Raw genomic sequence first — 22,954 nt, forward strand, 5'->3', positions numbered from 1 at the left:
AAATATTTTTTATATGAAAAATAAAATAATAGGACATTTTTTATATTTAAACAAAATTGTGTAAAAAAATTAAACATGTTAATAGATATTTTTGTTAGTAATAATATATGTTTATGAGATTAAAGAGAGAGAGAAAAAGTTAAAATTGAAGAGAAAAAGTGTGAAATAAATATTAAATTAATTGTCGTCATCTTTTATCAATTAGATGTCTCCAAAATTTAAGTTGCAATTAAATTCTTTAAAAGAACAGTAATTTTGATTTAAGTCACTTAAAAATATATTTGCTTTCATAAATTACAGTTTTAAAATAAAGAAAGTTAGACATTAAATTTACGAAATATTATTTTTAATGAATAAATAATAAATAAATAAAATACACAATACGTATTAATAAAGATGAACGCAACGCTTAAAACAATTTCATTCAACAGTGAATATTAAAAATTATAATATGATGTAAAAATAAATTTTGAATCTATTAACTTGAATTTTAAAAGTACTTTTCAAAATCATAAGAGATTTATCTTTATATGCTTTTTAGTTAACTTTTCAAATTTTTGTACTTCTAGTTGAAATAATATTGTTTAGCATTTTCATTAATTTGAGTAAAATTTGTATTGTTTTTCTCGCTATGTAAATCAAAAATATCATGAAGGTGAATTTGAAAATGATTTTTTAAAAAAAATTTGGGAAAACTCTAGTATAAATCATAATTTCTCAATTCCAAGAACATCACAATAAAATCTTGAGAGGAAAAATATAATTTTACAAGATATGGCTACAATCATATTAAGTGATTTTAACACCCTAAACACTTATGGACTAAGGCCGTCAATAAAGTTTCCTACCTTCAAAAAAAAATTTATCTAGGAAAACTCCATATGAATTTGAAAGAACAGAAAACCCAACATATCATATTTTCATCCTTTGGAAGTTAATGCTTCGTTTTAAACACTAAAGATAGTTTAGGAAAGTTTGACTCAAAGAGAAACGAGAGTATCATGTCTGGCTACTCTGAAACCTCAAAAGTGTTTAGATTATATAACTCTAGAACATCTAAGGTGCAATAAGTCATTCATGTAAAATTTAACTAAAATGAATCTGACAATAAAATGTTTGAGCTAGACGATGCATTTGTTGACATGCGGATTAGTGACAAAGCGTCTAATGTGAAGAGTGAATCAAAGGTGTACCGTCCGGTCCTCCCCATTCATGAACCAAACGTCCACCCGGGTCGAACACCGAGACCGATCGTCCAAGTTAACGCTTCCCGACCACACATGGACCGAGTGACCCTCCAAGGTCGGCCATTCATGAACCGAACGTCCACCCGGGTCGAACACCGAGACCGAGCGTCCAAGTTAACGCTGCCCGACCACACATGGACCGAGTGACCCTCCAAGGTCGGCCATTCATGAACCGAACGTCCACCCATATGGGCAATCAGGACCGAGCGTCCAGTGTGACCGGACAGCAGAACCAGATGGCCGCCCACCCAGGTTGACATCCCTGGCCGACCATCCTTCCCAACCGACCCGCACTTGGTCGACTACACGGTTAAACGCTAATGACTCATTAAAGCCCTTAACGAAGATTAAGGTATGATTGGGCCGTTATCAGGCCCACGAAAGGTAAAAGCCCATTACAATCAGTATAAATAAAGGTTCCAGGTATGAGTTCTTGACAGATTGCTTACAATGCAATATATACATGCATTACAGACCACTTGGTCACGTTACTAACTTAAACGTCGGAGTGCCTTTGACAGGTACACAACCGCCCGGCTTGGAAAGCGAGGAGGGAGAGGACGAATACTACAACCAGGACTTGAAGACGAGAGCCCGTTCGGCCCTTCCAAGCGCGTCCAGCCCTCAGCCAAGAGCAAGTGAAAAGGCGTTCGTCCGATCCGTAGCATGCGATATCATCCGTCCGCCAGTCTTTGTTCGGCCCTTCCCAGCGCGTCCAGCCCTCAGCCAAGAGCAAGTGAAAAGGCGTCCGTCCGATCCGTAGCATGCGATATCATTCGTCCGCCAGTCTTTATCGTTTGTGAGTGTTTTAACAGGGTCCCCCTAGATCCGGTCGAAACAAAAGGAAACATAAGTGTTTAGAAAAGAAGATGAGAAGCTTGACGAGGTAAGAAAGCCTAACAGGTCATATCGTCTAATGATCAAGAATCACCCAACATAGAAGATCATAGATGATACCAAAGAGAACACTAAGACCATTTCATTTTATAGACAAGAACCATCAACTCTCATCTCAAATAGAACCGTCTAATGTCAACGAAACTCTGAAAGACGGCATGGGTCAAAGTCATGCAAGAAGAGCTAGATCAGTTTAAAAAGAATGATGTGTGGAAGCTCGTCGAGCTACCTCAAGGGCTTGTTGCCAAAGGCTACTCCCAACAGAAAGGTATTGATTATACATAATTTTAATCGTTTGTTGCGTTTAACAAAATTAAGTTATTTCAAATGGATAATAAAAGTGCATTCCTAAACGATGAAGTCAAAGAGGAAGTCTATATGGAACAACCTCCAAGTTTTATGTGTTCTACTAATCCTAAACATGTTTTTAAACTAATAAAGTGTTGTATGGTTTAAAACAAGCTCCTTGAGCTTGGTACAAATGCTTGAGTTCTTTTCTAACCCTAAATGGTTTTTCAAGAGGAAAAGTAGAAACTACATTGTTTTAGAAAAAGCTTAACGATGATTTCATCATTGTCCAAATTTACATTGATGATATTATATTTGGTGTTACTAATGAATGTCTTTTGCCAAGATTTTTCTAAGATAATGCACGATGAATTTGAAATGAGCATGACAGATGAAATTAAGTTCTTTCGAGGATTACAAATCAAGCAAAATCCAGACGCTATTTACATACATAAGATGAAGTATGTAAAAGAGCTTTTTAAAAGCATTAAGTTGGAAGAAACAAAGGAGATGAAGACTTTTATGCATCCAACGACTAGCTTGGGGTTATACGAAATCTCTGAAAAAGTGGAGATCACTATTTATCACAAAATGATAGGCTCGCTCTTGTACCTTACAACGACTACACCTAACATTATGTTTAGCGTTTGCCTCTGTGTAAGATTTCAAGAAGATCCTAGAGAATCCCATCTAATTGCTGTTAAACGAATTTTTCATTATCTTATTGGAATACTAATATTGGTCTATGCTTCAAAGGAAGAGAAAATTTCATCTTGTCAGGATATTGTGATGTTGATTATGCTAGAGACAAGATTGAAAGAAAAAGCAAGAGTGGAGAATGCCACTTCATAAAATGAAGCCTAGTCTCCTAGGTAAGTAAGAAACAAGGAACCTGTTAAGACTCTGGCAAGTGTACCAAATCATTCTAAGTAATAAAACCGGTAAGACCGGATGTCATTTCCCAAGAGACTCGTGTCACCTTCCAATCGTGTAATTTCAAACTAACTTAGACTAAAGAATGTTTCGTAATTTGAGTTTTTGTGCAATTAATCTTAACTTAATCTATACGTTATAAATTGAACTTCTTGGAGACAAAACACTTGAAAATGGATTAATGAAAGATGATAAAATATGGATTAGAGATGTTGGAGAATGACTGTAATTACTACACTCTCATGCAAAGGCACATTACTACTTCTTCAACTAATTGCTCAAGTCAACCTATCTATAATACTCAAACCCAATCCCTTGGTAGAGAGAGCCTAGACTCACTTGTTACGTTCCAATCCCTTGGTAACTTAGAAAGTTCATCTGCATTAAGAAAAGTGGTTTAAGACAACTAAAGGGTCAAGCTCTATCCCTAGACACACTTCCCTTTAGGTGTTTATTCCAGTTCAAAGTTAAATTAATATTTCCCAATATCAAGTAAACCTATAATTCATGTTATGGTTGATCAAGTCACAACAAGCGTTAAGAGAAGGAATTAAACACTCACAATAGATGAAAGAAACATCAATTCATTGAACACAAGTGCATTTACACAGAAGTTTCGTAATTACATCATTCCCCAACAAAATAGAGTTAGCTCTCCATAGTCATGGAGAGCTTGAGCTTACAATGGAGAAAATGGAAGAGATGGGGATCCAAGGAGGAAGAAATGAGAGTTCCCACTGCTCAAAACCAGCTCCCAAAGGTCCAAGAATGGTCTTCCAAGCTTCAGCCGCCAAGAAGATCGCACCCTCAGTTCCAGAATGCTTTAAATAGGTCTAGGGTTCCAGGTCAGCAAAAGTCGTGCCCAACCCCCTTTCTCAGTCGCGCCCGGGCGTGAAATTCTCTGGAAAAGTCACGCCCGGGCGCCCCATTTGTCACGCCCGGGCGCGAGACTCTCTGTAAAGTCGCGCCCGGCGCCCCATTGTCACGCCCGGGCGTGAGATTCTCGGGCAAAGTTGCGCCAAGGCGCCCTCTTTGTCACGCCCAGGCGCGGGGTGCCTTCCTTACTCCTTTAGCCTCCTGCTTTTGTACCTTTTCCTTGGCTCCCATTCTTAGTAGTTCAGTACTTCTCCAACACACGCAAATTGCCTACAAATTTGAGGAGTTAGTGATGAAAACTCAAATGTAAAGCTTAAGCTAGACTTACTCACAAACTTAGACAAAAAGGGAGGATTAAACATGTTTCAAGCTTCAAAAGGGTCGATTTGGTACGAAAGTTGGTTCAAAAATAATGGTAAAAATTACCGTTATCAGAACCATAGCACTTTCAATAACTGAAGTAGTGTACATCTCAATTGCAAGTTGTTGTTCTTAACTATTGTGGACCAAGAACCAACTTGAGGACTATAGCGTCTATGAGAGTAAGATTCCTATTTTTTTGTGATAATAACATTACAATCAGTCTTTTGAAAAATCTCATATTGTATTCACGAGCCAAACACATTGAAATCAAACATCATTTCATTTGTGATCATGTTCAAAAGGGTATTATAGATTTACAATACGTAAACACTGAAAATCAGCTTGCTAATATTTTCACAAAACTCTTAGTTGAAGAAAGACTTAATCGTTTAAGAACACTTTTAGGCATGAATTTGTTGGATGAATGAATTTGATTCAATATGTTTATCACTTGTCATATAATGTATAAGGTTAAGCGTCTAACGATGGCTCCTTATTTTTTATATTTGACATGTGAAAAGAGTGGCAGTCGAAGAAGATGAAAGTATATGAGGTGTTTGATGGAAGGATTGGTGCTTGTGGTGGATTTGGACTAGGTGAGGTTTCCTACCTATGGAAGGAGGTTAGAGGAAGCTCAAGGTCTCTCTGGCCAATGACTTTCAAGCACAGAAGAAAAGGCTAAAGTGATCTCAATAACATGTCATTACTATGCTAAAAAATTGCCTCATACATGATGTAAGGTGTTGATTTTATAAGGAATTCAACCCCTCATTCGTGTCTATCATGCATTATCGATGATTATGTGTGATATGTGGATCAAATGCCACGTGAAAAAGCACACATAACATATTTAACATATGTGGAAAAGCACACATAACATATTTAACATATGTGGAAAAAGCAAAAAGAGTGTGACATGGATTGTTGGACGCTGACATTAGGCTTGCATATGGGTCGTTAGGCAGGTGCCTCGCTAAGCATGCCTAAACATTCGTTGTACGATCCACTGCCCTCCAAGATAGGTTAGTTTGCCATGTTCCACTTGCCTTTGGTGTTTTCTCCTCTAATTCTTCTTGCATCCTTCAAATCATACCCTTAGTAATTGGTCCATTGGTTGGACCCAAGTCATCAAATGACATATCATCCAATGACGTCATGCTCAATTGTACCGTCTAAGACATATCGTCTATGAACATGTCATATTACATGCATCATATATGTTTAATGTTGAGCCCAACAAGTTTGCCTAATAAAGATCATCTAGGTTAAAAAGTGATTCAAATTCTGCCAGCTTAGCATAACCGTACAATATACATTAAATGAGATTTGATGGACATCATAACCCCGTTGGTTCTTGTTCCAAAAATCCTCTCCTTTCTTACATAACTACCTCTCTCAAATCAAAAACCACCTTGCACCCTAAGTTATCCTCACTTTTCAGAAGGCTTTTTTTCTCTCTCTCTAAAAAAACAACTCTTTAACTCTCAAACCCTTTCTGAAACCCTAACATCTACAATGTCTGTCATTGGACAAGTTGCTCTCTCACTAGAAGAAGTGTATGATGTTGCCAAAGAGTTGGAGCCATCAACCCTACCGTAGACAAACCAGTGCTTTATGTGGAACATTAGATTGACCTGATTGAGCTTTGTGTTTATGGGTTAGATGTGTTGTCAAGGTATGACAAGCTCATTACAAGACAAACTCGTATAGTAGAAACCCTGCTCTTGGTTTTGAAGTTTAATAAATAACATGAAACAAAGAAGATTAAGGAAGAAGTCTTTATGTATGGAAAGCTAACTCCAAACTAGAAAAACACTTAAACTAACTAGTGTAGGAACATCTAGGCTAAAGAAACAAATCTTAGGACATAAAACACTAGGTTAGAAAACCCCAACCTAAGTTAAGAAACCAACCTTTAGTTTGACACTAAGACATAAAAGCCATAGGATAAAAGACAAGTCTTAAGATAGAAAACAATCATCAGATACTAAGGTAGAACATCCTAGAAAAACCAACTCTGAACTAGAAGAAATACGAGATTAAGAACACCTAGATTAGGAGGAAAGAATACCAAGCCATGAATCAAAAAGGGAAAATGAAATCACAACCTCACAAAGATAGAATAGAAGACAAAGGTCTGAAATAATAGGATAAAACTCTAGTTAGAAAGAACATGCCTAAAAGCCATCGATGATCGTCTAGGAGAAAGGATTAAACAAACAGAAAAACTAGGATAAGAAACTTAGGACAAAAATACAAGAAGAAAACCTAAGATGCAAACCAAAGACAAACACACAACCAGAATCCTCAACATAGAAAAACCTAGGAAAACACTGAGGCTCACAAAACTTAGGAATGAAATCTCAAAACACATACAATCTTTTGATGAAGTGTATATCTACACTTGGTATCTTCAAGGGAAAGAGCTTAATTGAAAAATATTACCTAACAATAGAAAATCAGAAATTACTTTGTTGTTCTGAACAAGCATTAAATGACATTAAATGTTCAACGTTTAAAAGCAACAAAAATGATATGTGATAAATTGATTGCACATCAAATCCAATCGAAAGTAGGTTACATGAAAGACATTCACGGAATGTTTTCTCCTAAGAAACGAAAATATGAAACTATGTCTAAACCAAACACCAAAGAAGTAAAACACTAATATACTCTCAAATAAAAAAATAAAATAATAATAAGACACCAGAAAACATAAATTTCAAACAAAAGATAAATAAATGTACTATGGATGTTTCTATCTTAGGACCATCACTACGAACACTTATTTCATACATATCAAAATGAACTTTAAGAAAAGACAACAAGGAAGACTAATGAGATTATCAAACATTGTGCCAAAAAACAAGTCAAGATCACTTTTAATAAGAGTTCTGAAAAACATTGCTCCACCAAAAGACATCATCCTATAATTGACATCTACACAAATAATCAAAGCAAAATATAATTTTATATATTTTGAACTGTACATTTAAAATATTTTAAAATTATTTAATTCGGAATTAAAAATAAAAAGAAAATTGAAATTTTAAAATATGTGAAGCGGAGGAAGAAACACCCCATTAGTTAATACACACCAGTTTTTAACAGATCGCCCAGTGGAACCTGAGCTCACAATAGTGCATTGTATATGTTAGAAACCTCCGCATTTAATTCTGGATTGCTTATTCCTTCATTTCCTATTTTTCTTTGTGCGTGCTTGTAAAATTTGTTCTTCCCAAACTCTATAAAAGTCTTTATATTTTTTATTTTAAATATTTTTGAGATTAGATGTTTCTGAAGATATTTCTAATTTTGAAAAAATGATTTCAAGAAAATCTAATCCGAAATTAAGAAAATAATTTTCAAAATGAATATTTCGGAAAATATTTTCAGATTCACAAATATGTTTTAGAGAACTTATTTTGAAAAAAGAAAATTATATTTCGAATTACCTATTCAAATAAAAAATATATATTAAAACAAATGTTTCGAAAGTTATTTTTGAATTTAGAAATATCTTCTAAAACAGTCATTCTGGAATACAAAAAAAAATTAAAAATAATAATTCCAAAATATATTTTCAAATCCAGAAATGACTTCCAAAATACCTGTTTTTAAACCTTTTTTATATTTTGGAATATATTTCCCAGTTTAGATTGTATTTTCGGATTCAGAAATACATCCAGCAACACACAACACCCCATCCTAAATACAAAAATATTTTTCTAAAATTAATATTCCAGAAGATAATTTTGAATCCAAAAATATATTTCGGAACACTTATTCCAAAAGTATTTTTCCTATTTTTTCTTCTTCCATGTACAACTCAAAAGTCCTACTCTTCTTCTTGGAGTAGATGTGCGCACATATATTGGACAAAACCTAATAGTAAAAAAAAAAATATTTTTCTGAATGATAAATCCAGGATGTGTGCATTCACTTTCAATGTTTCTTCTTCACAATTTTGGTATAGTAGTAGATAAGTAGATAAGTAGATAAGGAGATATTGGGGGAGAGACACAATGTACGGGAATAGGGAAGGAACATAAGGTAGTGGGAGGGAGGTGCAACGGAATTGGGGATTCCAAATTAGAGAAAGACAACCGAACAAAATTCAACTTATATTATTAATTCAAAAAGATAGAACAGACATTTAAAAATTTAAGGGATGTAGGAAGAAAAAAATGGAATGCATGAAGTAGCAACCTTAATTTTAAAGTAAAAACACATCCCTTCATCGTTAAACTAATTATTAGATCAATATGTATTTTTGATTCATGTACATTATCCTAATTAAACAATCTAAAAATCTCACTAAAATGACTTGTGTAGACTATTGGAAATACATGCATGCCAATATGTATACATTTCCATTTTTTAAATTAGTTTGATTTCTTTTAATTATTTTTATATTAAAAAGTTTATTGAAATGGTTAATTAGAGACCGAAATTTCGAAGAATAGTAGGTAATTTAAATGATAATTAAATGGTAAAATAATCTAACAATGTAAACAAAGTGAGAATAATTTCTTTATCGTTGATATAATTATAAATTTCAAGATGCACATTTAGCATACTTTATCTATTTTAGCGTTAAAATATTAAATAATATAAAAATTACTCATATGCTGTATGAATTAAAATACTAGTTATTTGACAGTGTAAGATTATTTAGGACTTATCATACATAATAATTTCTTCTTTGACAGTGTAAAGTTACATATATCATATAAGTTCCAAATATGCACATTGAAAATTATTAACAATGTTATCTGCAAAAAGGTCTAGGGTTTCATTTCAAGCCTCCTGTCCCAAGAACACAGACGGATCCACTAAATAAAAAAACAGAAGGATTATCACAAGAGAAAATCAGTAACTATATATATATATATATGCCGAAACGGTCATACAGTAACTCCAAAATACACATGCTACAAATACACAACATATGCCCTTTTTTAACATTATTTTTGTCTTCCCCTATAACTCTATTGAACTAGAGAGAGCCGACGAGATAAATACACAAAATACAACAATAACAATGACAGCATGCAAATAAAAGAAATTACATAGGATCAAATATTCCCAACACTAAAACAATGTCTCAATGTCGAATGATATCAATACATTTTAGATAAACAAATTACTTTTACAAGTTTTCATCTGTCTAACAAACTAGTCTATATGCCGCTGTTCCGACCATTGTCCAATAATAATAAATAGTGGGTGTTGGGGCTTTTAATCTTTGATATTCAACTTGAAATATTGAATCGCTAAGATTGAATGGAAATTGCTACAAACAAATAAATATTGTGAAATTCGAATAACCTCAAATTCCTCAAAAATCAAATGCCATGGCCAAGCACCTCTTTTTTAAAGGATGAAGTTATTATTTTACATCTTCATGTACTAAATTGGATCACCACAGTGCTTCCCCCGATCTAAATTTAGCTGAAATTGTTATAAGATTGAACAAAGAATGCTTGCGTATACTTCTATCTGCTACATGAACATTTGATGCCCTCTTGCTAGATTATGTAAAAACTACTACAAGTCTCGTCAACTTCTGAATAAGGCATGGACAACTGGAAGAGATACAAAGAAATAATCTATAAGAGGAAGCAAACTTGCGGGAATAAGAACTATATTTCATTTACATTTTTTACATACCTCGTGTTAAAGACTGCAGCTATCTACTTGTTAAAGGTTGAGACTCTTGACTTTGGGAAGATTCAGGGTCGGAGTCATTTGAGGTAGCTCGAGAGGCTTCGTTTTTCAACTTGTAATTATTATATGCTGCTACCCCTGCAATGGCTGGATAAAAATTTTAAAAATGGTTACAGAAGCTGCTCCCTTTTCTTAACCAACAGATAGAACTGCTCATGATTGCTTCTAATCTAAGACTTACAATTATTATAACTATTATATCGGATCGTTTAGCATTTGATTTGACTATAGCCTTTATTCATACTTCTCAGAAATATTCTATCAAAAATGAATCATGTTCGCTATTTTTAATTAACAAATTTATCGGTCCACAGTCCAGATTAGTACATTTATGACTATATATCCATCTAAAATAAGCCAAAAAAAATATAGAATATTTTTATGGTTTGAGACTGAGACTCTTGATATCCCAATCGACTAGCAGTGAATCCTCTTAGTGGAGCAAACTTATCTCAGCACCTAGTTTATCATAGATAACACTTGAAGACATTATTGAAGGAGAACTACGCTTCTTACCACATGGACCAACAGGCAATGGTAAAAAAAAGTAGATGTTGATCACTCTCCACTCTCATCCTAAAAATGGGATTTAAAAAGAGAGAAATTGTTGTAATTGGAAATCATATATAACTGTGCATACATCAATAGTTCATGTTGCTAAAACTAAGCCATAAAGAAGGCCTTACAACTATATTTGCACATAGACCTAAATTAGTTAGGGGAGAAGGTGTTTGCAGAAAAGAAGGCCTTACAACTATTATTAAAGGAAATAATTCCTAGGAGAGAGTATGTTAGGTTTCTTGGGGACAAGAAACCAGATTTCTAATTCATTTTAAGAAATTAACACACAAATCTTACTGCACAACGTAAGATAACACTCTAATTCTGAAAAACATAATACAAGAAAACATCCAACAGGTTCCAAGGGAAGAATTTCCCTTCTACACAGGACAAGCCCTGTTCTGACACAAAAATACACACACCACAAGGAGGGACCGTTTCCTCCTTAAAAGATAACCCCTACTAGACTAAACAACCTCCTTAAAAGTTAACTATTTTGTAACTTCTAATTTTGAACATTTTTCCTAACATACACCTTAAAAGCCTTATCAGAGTATGGTTAATGGTTCTCAAGTTTTAGCTTTTGGAAGAGATTCCATTTCTTAGCCAGGGAGGTTCTTCTTTTATACTTAACTGTATCTCGTACACTCAATTTCCATTAATACAATCTCCATTCAGTTTTGCCCCATCAATAAAATACTAATAGTTAATCTCCAACCATACTAGATTTGCTCACGCTAATTTTTAAAATGAAGTCTTTGCTTCCATGAGCTTTTAAAGCGTGTATAACCTAATGGCACATAGGCTTCCAGGGAGCACCCGATACTGGGTCATCAACTTTCCCGGACAGTAGAATATGTAGATGTACACTACGGCCTTTGGTTTGTGAAAATTTCTCAAAGGCTTTATCTAATGAAACAGGAAATTTTAAAGGTCAAAGCAGAATCAGATTCTTACCAATAGCATAACCAACCAAATTGATAATTGTTAACTTTGTATCGGCAAACAGAACAGCAGACACTAAGACAACCACCCAATCCTTGACAACTCCGGCAACACGAATGGTTAAAGCACTTGTATGTGTAATAACAAGGAAAACTGATAAGTTTAGAGCAAAAGTACAAAGGCAGTTGAGGATGAGCAAAAGAGGAGGGAAGGTCCATGGTCCATGTTCATCCATCTTCGATTTCTCCAGAAATATCCATGGAAGGAATAAACAAATTGCACTGCAGAAGAATCCAAAATTATTTTGGCAAGAATCAGTTCATGATACACCAACTTTCTTCAAACATATTTGTAACAGTAAGTGAAATTACTAAAAGAAACCCTTGCCTGCAGGGACTAACATAATACATCACGGATATAGGGTTCAACTTAAGACCTTTCCTCTTAACAAAAATCTCCATGAAGATAAGTCTCAGAGCTTCACCAACAACACCTCCCATTTGGTAAACTACTCCAACCCAGTTTATGTTTATCTCTCCATAAGAAGCAACTAGGACGCCAAAACTAATCACTGACATGATTAATAGCATTTTACAGCTCATTACTTCAAGTCCTACAGCTACTCCAAGCACAAAAACAGCTACAGGCACTGTGATTGACAATTGAAGAATTAAATTAGTTGTCATATTTGAGAAAAAGTATTGTAAATATAAAATCATTCTATGGTATATATTGAACAACTAATCCAAGTTGTTTAACTAATAGATCTGATGGTTTTAAATGTCTCACGATACACATTTTGTGATTACACTTTCCATTGGCAAATATCATATATGAACAATGATACCTACCGATTATCAATAATCAACAAGATCACTAAAACTTACTAACTGCCTTCAGCATTTGTGCAAAAGCAACAGAAATGTACAGGTAGGCAGTATTTCCCAGCCAAAGAGTCATCGCAAACATGGCCCCAATTGGCACTACGGAAGTAACATATCTGAAACAATAAAGGTATAATTACAACTGAAATTTGGAGTCCCCATATGTATTTTTAATGCAGTAAACTACTATGGTGAATAGACTTGAAGATAACATATAAGATGTATTTGAATGGGCACTAAGTTTCAACCGACCCAGTTTATTCTTATACACTAAACCATGCAAAAGACAAGAGATATACTGCGTTTTATGTTAATTAGGGAAACATAGTCACTATTTCTTGAAAAGAGAATGATTTTTATTATTATCATTCATATCTATTACATTCTCTTACACCTATTTGTAACAATCTAATCTTCCTAAAAAAATAAATAAGGAAAAAATATACTGAAAAATAAACTAAAAGATTCTACAGATATTTTTTCTACTCATCATGTTGTACAATACTAAGCCCAGTAGTAATGAATGTAAGAGAATATATTGAGAAAAACCCAAGTTTCACGTTGATTAGATCCCAAATAGTAAATGCTATGAGATCCCACTTTTAAAATACCAAGAGTCACCAACAGCCATCGAAATAAAACAATCAAATTGCTCCATACATAAAACCGTATTTTAAATCAAGCATCAGCTATAGAATGCATCTTTTTGTACTCACACTTCAGGAGTCATTCCCTGATCAACCTTCATAACCTGTAAGAAACAGATTATTAACCTGCATTACATGACAGAAACCAATTAAATAGCACAATACACCAAGCACAAATCCATACCTTCAGAATCTTGGTTAACGAAAAACAAAGAACGGAGGAGAAGACCATGTGAAGTAGAGTCAACCCCAAAGGATAGGGGAAGTTAATTTCCTTAGAGGACAAAACCCACTACAGACACAAATTGAAAAGACAAATTAGGCATCAGCTACATAACAACACAGTTTTTAAGCATTTTCTCCTTGGTTATTCATTCCTCAAATGAAACCACTCACGAACTAAGCAAAATCTAACATCAAACAGGAGACAATAATACTTCCAAAACAAAATCACTCCAACAGACAACCAAACCTGAAATAACCAAAATAAAAATCCAAACGACAAGCTCTAACACAAGGTACTCTGCCATTACCAATACACCGACGTCATTTAACAAATGAGTCACTACATCAAAATTTCCTCAAAAAATGAAGAAAATTTTGCTCAATTCCTCAATTTTCTTACACTGAACCAAACTCCAGAAACAGCCAAATTAAAACACTTCTGTTCCGATTGAACAAAATGCCCAACTACCACTAACAATATCAACTGACAAATCATTCATCATCGTATCCACTTCCAATCAACAACACACGCAGCAAATTAAGGCAAAAACAATTCACAGAAAAGAAGAAAGCAAATTAAAATAGAAACACGGAACCATAACATCGAATCCTGACTTCGAATTCAGCACGGAACGATCTTCGCGATATACTTCTGACAAAGCATTTTCGGATAATATTTATTACGGGGAAACAAACGGAGAAGAGAGTGCATTAGTTTAAAGTGATTGGCGATAACCTTGTTGAAGAAGATTTGGCCACTGGAGAGAGCAATGTAGAGAAGAATGTAAGCGTAGGTGCGCAAAGTATCAGTCTTCAGATCCGCCATCGATGCAAAAGCCGCGATGTTTCGTGTTTCAACTTATGACTTCACTGACTCTTTGCGTCCTTTCAAAGATGCATTTGAAACCCGATTTCTAAATGGGTCGGGTCTCGGTCACCCGACACTCGGTAGAAGAAAATGGAAGAAAGAGGTTCACACACATTTATCACGTAACAGAACATGTGAAAGGAAATAAATGGTTAAAAATATAGTTTATTGGAATATAAAAATATATAGAATTTTAATAGTAAAGGATTATGAAGTGAATTTTCGTTAATTTATAATTTATTATAAATAACAACTTTAACGATTTATACGTGTTTTCTAAGATTAACACTATGAACTTCGAATATTATCCAAGATTAACGATGATTAACAACTTCAACTATTGTAATAATATGTAAGTGTTTATTAAACAGACAAACAGAAAAGGTTAATACTAATCAGATATGAGTCGAATTATACAAGGGGATTGACCTTATTTTCTATAAAAAAAAGGTTTAATCCTTTACTACATCCCTATTTATGTACGAATTTCTCAATTGGGTTCTCGTTTTTTAAAGTGTATCAAAATGGTCCCTAATTTTGAAAATTGATATCAATTGAGTCCTTTCCGTTAAGTTGGCTGGACGGCGTTAAAAAAATTGATGAGTGGATGCTGAGATGACAAACGAGCGCTCAACGAACGCTCGTCCAGTGTGAAACGAACGGTTGTCCAGCAGTGTGGAACGAACGGTTGTCCAGCAGTAAGAGGTCGTTGAGCGCTCGTTCGTCATCTCAGCATCCACTCATCAATTTTTTTAACGCCGTCCAGCCAACTTAACGGAAAGGACTCAATTGATATCAATTTTCAAAATTAGGGACCATTTTGATACACTTTAAAAAACGAGAACCCAATTGTGAAATTCGTACATAAATAGGGATGTAGTAAAGGATTAAACCAAAAAAAAATCTTAAAACAACAAAAACTAATGGATTTTTCATATTTATGTGTTTTACTTTCTCAATTTATATCGAATATGAAACTTATAGCTCAACCAAGAATTACATCAGCTCTCAGCCGTGTTTCGCTCATCCTTTTTAATCTTCTCAAACTTGAGATTCTTCACAAAGTGTAGTGAGATTTATCAGAGAGAAAATTTTCTTGGTGAAGTGACAGGCGCATACGGCCAAAAACCATTTTCGTCTGATCCCATTAAAGGTCATTGCATATCACACCAATCACCGTAAAGATAAGAAGAAGATCGCCCATTAAGCAAACAATGTCAATGAATGGGAAATAAAAGGCTCACAAAACCAGGCACAGGCATTAGAATGGTCCCTGATTATGCATATGGAAAGTTACCACTATTCTGGGTAGCCTCTTGCCACCAACATGGCTGAATGCAACTCTGCACCAAACAGTGATCAGTTATCTCCTTTTTTCTGTTCCAACAACTTAAACACCCTCTCTTGCTTCTGACCCTCCATCTCTTCAGTTTAGTGAGTTCCCTTTGTGGCCTGCAACCATTACAGAAGATAGAGCTGCAAGTGCTTCAAAGAGTCACAGCCAAGCAGAGAAAAGGCGCAGGGACAGAATCAATGCACAACTTGCAACTCTCAGAAAACTCATTCCCAAGTCTGATAAGGTAAATGGAAAAAGAAAAAAGAAAAAAGAAAAATTCATCATGAATCTCTTTTGCTAAGTGTCATTGTTAACTAACTTGGTGAAAGTAGCACCAAAAGTTTTAAAAATAGTGAAAAGGACGCTATTCGTTATAACAATAATAGTTTAGTGGTGGGAACATGATTATTGTTATAGTGAAGAAGATTATTGAAAGTTGTATAATTGTCTGTGGAGGGTATGTGACCAAATCACAATTAAATCTTGTTTGATTAACGCAACAATGCTCCAGGATTAGGGAGCTCTCGGTTAAGGCAAATTCTTATTGTCCAGGGTTGGCATTACATATTTAGATAGACTTCTTAGGCCATGTCGAATGATGAACTGTTGAAAACTACAACCGACGACTATAAAGTAGAACTATGATGAACTATTATAATGATAATTTCTTGAGCATCAGTTACATCAGTGAAAGCATTTATTCTCAAATATATTTATTTCTGTACTATAATTTAATGTGAAATCAGTAACTTTTTCGACCCTGTTCGTTATTATTTAAAATTTGTCAAAATAACTGTGAGATTTATTGAAATAACGAAATCATAAGTGAAAAAGTGTGATATTCGCTTGATTTTATAATTAAAAAAAATCAATTGAGTAAATTTTCTTTTTAAAGAATGAAGTAATTAATGTGTTACTAATAGGTCACTGAATTCCAGGCTAATGTAGTGGTGCTGCTACCTTTAGTGCTTAAAAAAATTGTGGCAGAGAAGATCATATAAATCTGGTTTAGCGTATTCCATTTGGAGCCAAAATGATCTTCATCAGTATACAGTTTTCAGATCCTTGCCAAAAGTAGCCTAAAAGAAAGGACTTTGCAACTCCAAAAGCTTAAAGAACATCTAATCAAATTTGTGCTTATTATGCATCTTTCTTTCCTCAGATCTTACAGAAGAATTACCCCTGAACGGTGAAAGTTCACTTGCATACAACTTAAAAGTTACTAAAAAATCGGTCAGCGTTTTCGGCAGATCGTCATCCCGTCTCCAATAGGTACCTGAGACTCTCCAAAAAAAAAGTTAAGCAATTATAAATTATCTGAGAGTGTATTAATAATTAAAAAAATTAAATATATTTTTAATTCTTAAACTTGATGTAAAATTAGAATTCAACAAATTTTAATATATTTTAATTTTTTAACTTTAAAAACGAATGTAATCATTTAATCCGTGTTAATATTCTTTTTTATTTGAGTTTGAACATGTCAAACATCATTTTGAGCCATAAAAAAATTAACACAGTTGAATTAGAAAAATTATATTAGTTTATTTTTAAAATTTGATAATTAAAATATATTAAAGTTTGGAATAAAGTTTGATAATCAAAATATATCAAAGTTTCAAACAAAAATAAATTTTAATTTAATGTTAAAGTTTAAAAACTAAAAACATATTTAATCTTTTAAAAAAAAATATTTTATAAACATACCATAGTGATGTCTACGCGCTCATCTTCCATTAACTTCTGGTTAAAATTTCTAATGCTGAGAGTTTTAGGGTCATAAACCTGTAAATAGTACATTAAATCAAGTTCAGTTAACTGAAAAAAAAAAGGAGATCACATAAGAATGTATTATTCACCAGTTGGTCAGCAACTTTTCCATGCCAAAGGACATTATCAATTACAATAAGACCTCCAACCTTCACCTGCAACAAGAAATTATTCAGTGCATCAGTATAACAGTTCATAGGAACGCAATAAGAAAGATTATGAAAGATCTCGTGATTAAGAAGCATAATAGCTGAATGCCTTTGACCGTTTTTATTATGTTCTTACCAGCTGTAGTAGCAGTTCAAAATATTTCTCGTTCATTCTTTTCTCGGCATCAATAAATGCAAAATCATAGCTGCAAGAAAAGGTAACATCACTTAAGTTCTAATTTACTTGTTACCTCTTTGACAATGTTCATATGATATGGACAGGATCCTTGATTAACAATAACGATTTTAAGAGAAAATAGCAGATGTGGAAGAGCTCTTACCCGCAGCAACAGAATGTGAAATTTCAAATCATACATCATAGTGGTGTTGAAAATGAGAAATCCACATACCTTCCTGCTTCACCATTCAGAATTAAAGATTCTAGGGAGTCCATTGCAAGTCCAAGTTTTACATCCACCTATAGCCAGTTGTGTAAAGCCATCAGTATAACATCCCAATTGTCACGATTACGAGTAGAAATTTAAAATTTTAAAATCATAACATCATTGCGGAAATCTAAATTCAATAAGTCTTTACAATTAAGGAAAAATAACCCACATTTCTTTCAATTCACTCGTCGTGTTATACAACATCCGAACTAACTGAATGATCATTTGCTCGGTATAAAACGATTATCGCATGTGGAAACCACAACCACAAACATATGGGTGAGCTAACTAAGAATCAATCACAAGCAGAATAACATAACATACAAATGCTAAACATTCACCACAATAATAAACACAACAACACACCAACAACTTAAACACCGTCACACGTCATCATCACAAACCAATGGTCTTTTTCGCATCACGGCTGAAAGAGTCATCACCACTCGAACTCATCATCTTTCTGCATCTACGACGGAAGAGAACATCTTTCCCGCATCCACGGCCGAAAGAGTTATCATGGATTTACTAAGTACAACGAGAAGACCCCACAACATGTCATATCTTCTAACGTATACATCCAAATGACAACACACATATACACAATTCACACCCAAAAACATGTTTTGTTCTCCTAACCCGTTCAAAATCATTCATAATATCCTTCACCACGCATAAAAGGTCCAAACAGCACCCACCAACTAATTTTACAATCATAATGGCCAATAAAGAAGACTGCAGCAACATCAATTTAACAATACCACAAGATCAGGCAGCACATAATAAATATATTATAAAAAGCGCCCCAATATTCAGAAGATATAAATAAAAATTTTGAACCCTTTTCAAATCAAAAGCAGATGAGTAGCATAGATACCTTATGTGAAACACCAGCTAGTTGATAATACTTCTTGGCAACTTCAAGAGATTTGGCATCTCTTTCACAGGCAACTAAATGACCTGAATCTGGCAGAACTAATGCTATGGCTAATGATGAGTATCCCTGGATCAAATTAATAATATAATACCTCATTGAAGTGAAGTGGCATCCTCTACTATGTAACATGAATAAAACTAGTGCAAGGTGTATAGAGAATGAAGGACATACGGTATAAACGCCAACTTCAATACACCGTTCTGCTCCAAGAATCTGCACAAGCATTGTAAGCAGCTGTGCCTGATCAGGGGACACCTAAAAGCATTGCCAACACTTTAGTTGCTAATCAAGTGAAATTACAAAGTGAAACATGACAGACAAGATAGAAAACAAGTGAGAGTGCTGTACATTCTTTCTAGCACAATTCTTTATTTTCCCCAACAAATTTCACAAATTTAAGCTTGATCCCACACAGGATATCAAAACACTAGTAGCACAAAGTTAACATTCAAAGACCACTATGTGCCCCTACATAAGAAGCCCCTCAGTCTTCAACAAAAATTGTTAAATTTGATTTATTTCACAATTACGAGATGCAGGTCAATCATGTTCATCATCAGTAAAATAAATTAATTGTGTACAACATCTATAGAAACAAATAATGAATAAATGGTACAATAATGCTACTCACTTTCATAGAACCAAATGTGCAGTAGAAACCCCTGCGTGCACGGTGAAGATATAATACACAAGCATAAACTCAGCATTAACAACTCTATTACTAAACAGTTTAAGAAAAATTGCATAAGAATGAAATAATTAGAGACACCTGCATTTGACTTCCACGCATAGAGGCTGTCTCCTGCCGCAATTGCCTTAGAATCTGAAGTGCAGTAACTTTACAATAAGCACAAACGGCAATTTAATAGACACAATTTTTCACAGTTGACAGCAGAATTACCCTCCCCCTCCCCAAAACCTTTTTCTTATTAAAACATAGCATGAAGCATAACGGTATGTTCCTCAGTCCTCACCTCTGGCTCTCGAACATTTTTTAGTACATAGTCGTAGAGACGAGGAGTGAGACTAACAACCTGCTTATTGCCATAGTTTTCATCACCGGCAATGACAAACTCACTGGTGGAGCAACTTCTTACAAGCCGTTTCCATTTGCACGTACATTTCCTGAAACTTGAGCAATAACAAGTAGCACTGCAGTTCCCCCTTCGTGGTGAGACATGAATGGCTCCATTGGTAATAGCCCAAGTTGAAGAAAACGAATGAAAGCACGAAGGTCCCAGTACAGCAGCTACAGGAAGTTCATGTGGCAACGTTGATCCTTGATGAAGCACCAAGTTTATGCTACTATTTGCCATAACAATACAACCTTTTACGATAACAATCTATCCTCCTCGTAACCCTCACTTTCAAGTACCCTTTTGCCTTTTTTTTCCTCAGAGACAATTTTACAAACACATGGTTGGCAGGGGACTTCGACCAACAGAAGGCACAATTACAGGACAAACCCAATATATAGTAGCATTCAAAAGTTCAAAGGAATCATAGCAGAATTTAAATTTTTTTGGAAAAATTACTTATACTTCAATGTTATATCCTTGTACAAATCTTTCTAATAATTTATAAAGTAAAAATATTAAAGAAAAAATTAAAAAATTTCTACTATCTTAGAAAATTAAAAAAAAATAGAAAGTAAATATTAAAGAAAAAATCATCATCCCAATCAAATAGAATGAGAGGAAGACCTAAAATTATTATTTTTTAAGAAAATAAATGGGCAACTATTACTTTAATATACATCAGTATTTAGATGCACTGAAAAAGAAAGTTGCCCTCTGAATTGAAACTTATAGACGGTGTCAGTGGGTCACCTCGCCCATTATTTATTATTCATGGGATATCAGAGTGGGCTCAGCTTGATTTGGTGGTACTTTTCGTGATGCTTGCATGCATAGTTCACTTATCTATCCATGAGGAGTTTTCATCAATTTATTGCTGTTTCTCTTTGGTAGATAGTGAGGAAATATAGGAGTATCGGTGAAAAGAAAGAAAAATATATGTAAGAATTGACTGGAAAAAATATTTTTATTTATTATTGTTAATATTATTTTTTATCGTTGTTAAAATTATGTTTTTATTTATAGAAGCTCATTCCGAGTTATTATATTTTATTTTCTAAAACATTCTTTACATGCAAGATAGCAAAAATATTTATATAAACTCAATATTTGCAGAAAACATTTGCTATAAATAGTAAATAATACTTCAAAAAATTTATGGATAATTTAATATTAATTTATATATATATATATATATATATATATATATATATATGATATCATAATATTTATATTTGTAAATATTAATTATTCATAAACAATTAAATTTATATTTAATTCAATTTACATTATATTTTATATTTTTTAATTTTATTTTACAAGTTTATAAATTATTTTTTTAAATAATCACATATATTTGCAAAGTTTTTTAATAGACACAAATATTTTTTAAATAGATATTTGATATAACTTATCAATTTTTTTTTACGAATCCAATACCAAATAAAGATTATTCATATACCCTGTTGTCATCCTTAAGTTTTTATTAGATAGCACTCACAATTTATCCAATTTTAAGATAGATGCCTTTTTTTTGTTATACTCTTAGTTTTAATAACTATTTATTAAACTTTTACATAATGTAAACCTTTTTATTGAAAAAAAGAAAAGAAAAGATGAATAAAATTATTTCCATTACTTACTTATTTGTTTAAAAGATATTTATGAATATTAATGGATATCCAAAAATATTTAAACAAAAAATATTTTGTGATTTTTAATATAAAATCTAAACAAAATTAGAAAAAATATAAAATATAGTATTAATTAAACTAAATATAAATTAAATTTTAATTTTAATAAAATTAACTAATAAATATAAATTAAATTTTGATTTTGATTTTTTTACGAATAATAAATACTCACGTATAAATATTATAATATCCTTACGTAAGTTGTTTATAAATAAATATTAAAATATCCGTTATTTATGGATAATAAATATTTGTAGACACTTATTATCGGTCACATATTTTATCGATGAATACATATATTTTTGTAGATGGTGTATAAGTGATTTTTTTCTAAATCTAATTAAATTGTTAATTTTATATTGGAAATTATTATAATAAAAAACTTTCCATTTAAAAGTAGATTGAATGAAATAAAATAACATAAAATATGTATTTGATATTATTTTAGACAATTTGAATAATAAAAGTTGGTATAATTTTATATAATTACACTCTCTATTTATCCAAGTGTATTGTAAATCTATTAAGGGTTGATAAATACAATCATATAAGGTAAAAGGTACATGTATGAATGATTTTTAAATAGTTTTGTATATCATGATTTTGGTTTTATAACCCTATTTCTATATTATTATGTTTTATAAAATTAAAACAAACTTAAAAAATAATATTGATTGCCGTTACATAACCATATCCTCAAATTGAATAATTCATTAATTTTGTCAAACAATGCTTTTATGTATGACAAGTGATACCTTATTTAAATAATCTGAATCTTGTTTTATTGGGATTAACAAATTGTTGCTATATTAAATTTATTAGTAAGTCCATTTGATTGCATTTATTTTTTTTAAACTGAATAGCAACAAGTTAACAAAAAAGGTTACGAGATTTTAATGATAAACTTTTTACCAGTAAATGAAAAACTAAAAGAGACAGACACAATGACAGAAAAGGGATTCAGGGCTCCTTTTTTGTTTTAAAATAACAAAACGAGATCTTTGACCTTTAATTTTTTATTTATTTTATGTTAATATATTAGGGGTAAATGTGTTAAATAAAATTTAAGGGGTTCAAAT

The 22,954-nt window shown here is 32.9% G+C and overlaps 2 protein-coding genes across 4 annotated transcripts; both read right to left on the minus strand.

Moving 5' to 3' along the window:
- Positions 1-9,649: 9,649 nt before the first annotated feature.
- Positions 9,650-14,581, minus strand: LOC124824870 (Nucleotide/sugar transporter family protein). The gene is made up of 8 exons (XM_047297371.2): positions 14,333-14,581; positions 13,556-13,663; positions 13,441-13,475; positions 12,728-12,840; positions 12,228-12,489; positions 11,853-12,121; positions 10,278-10,421; positions 9,650-10,192 (listed from the first exon to the last, which is right to left on the minus strand). The coding sequence occupies exons 1-7, from the start codon at positions 14,420-14,422 to the stop codon at positions 10,297-10,299; spliced, it is 1,002 nt and encodes a 333-aa protein (XP_047153327.1). The 5' UTR covers positions 14,423-14,581; the 3' UTR covers positions 9,650-10,192; positions 10,278-10,296.
- A 2,212-nt stretch (positions 14,582-16,793) lies between these two features.
- LOC124824864 (uncharacterized) lies at positions 16,794-21,033 on the minus strand. Of its 3 annotated transcripts, none has more exons than XM_088108208.1 (9): positions 20,080-21,033; positions 19,875-19,928; positions 19,277-19,360; positions 19,046-19,171; positions 18,130-18,197; positions 17,856-17,925; positions 17,660-17,725; positions 17,508-17,585; positions 16,794-17,084 (listed from the first exon to the last, which is right to left on the minus strand). In XM_088108208.1, exons 1-9 carry the CDS (start codon positions 20,419-20,421, stop codon positions 17,055-17,057), a joined length of 918 nt encoding a protein of 305 aa, XP_087964334.1. In that variant the 5' UTR covers positions 20,422-21,033; the 3' UTR covers positions 16,794-17,054. The 3 variants fall into 3 exon arrangements, with proteins under 3 accessions (XP_087964334.1, XP_087964335.1, XP_047153320.1); XM_088108209.1 differs by having other exon boundaries at positions 16,794-17,076; positions 20,140-21,023; XM_047297364.2 differs by having other exon boundaries at positions 16,794-17,076; positions 20,080-21,017.
- Between the last annotated feature and the right edge of the window lie 1,921 nt (positions 21,034-22,954).

The sequence above is a fragment of the Vigna umbellata genome, chromosome 3 (genome assembly GCF_029865625.1).
Source record: "Vigna umbellata cultivar VRB3 chromosome 3, Vumbellata_1.0, whole genome shotgun sequence".
NCBI lineage: Eukaryota > Viridiplantae > Streptophyta > Magnoliopsida > Fabales > Fabaceae > Vigna > Vigna umbellata.

Bases quoted from the DNA above. Each gene is read 5' to 3' on its own strand.
- LOC124824870 (XM_047297371.2), bottom strand. From the start codon at position 14,422: ATGGCGGATCTGAAGACTGATACTTTGCGCACCTACGCTTACATTCTT. The intron at 13,664-14,332 runs GTTATCGCCAAT...TTGTGTCTGTAG, and splicing joins GCCAAATCTTCTTCAACAAG to TGGGTTTTGTCCTCTAAGGA. The intron at 12,841-13,440 runs GTGAGTACAAAA...TTATTGTTTCAG, and splicing joins CAGGGAATGACTCCTGAAGT to ATATGTTACTTCCGTAGTGC.
- LOC124824864 (XM_047297364.2), bottom strand. From the start codon at position 20,421: ATGGCAAATAGTAGCATAAACTTGGTGCTTCATCAAGGATCAACGTTG. The intron at 19,929-20,079 runs GTGAGGACTGAG...ACTGCACTTCAG, and splicing joins AAAATGTTCGAGAGCCAGAG to ATTCTAAGGCAATTGCGGCA. The intron at 17,926-18,129 runs GTATGTGGATTT...CTTTTCTTGCAG, and splicing joins CTGAATGGTGAAGCAGGAAG to CTATGATTTTGCATTTATTG.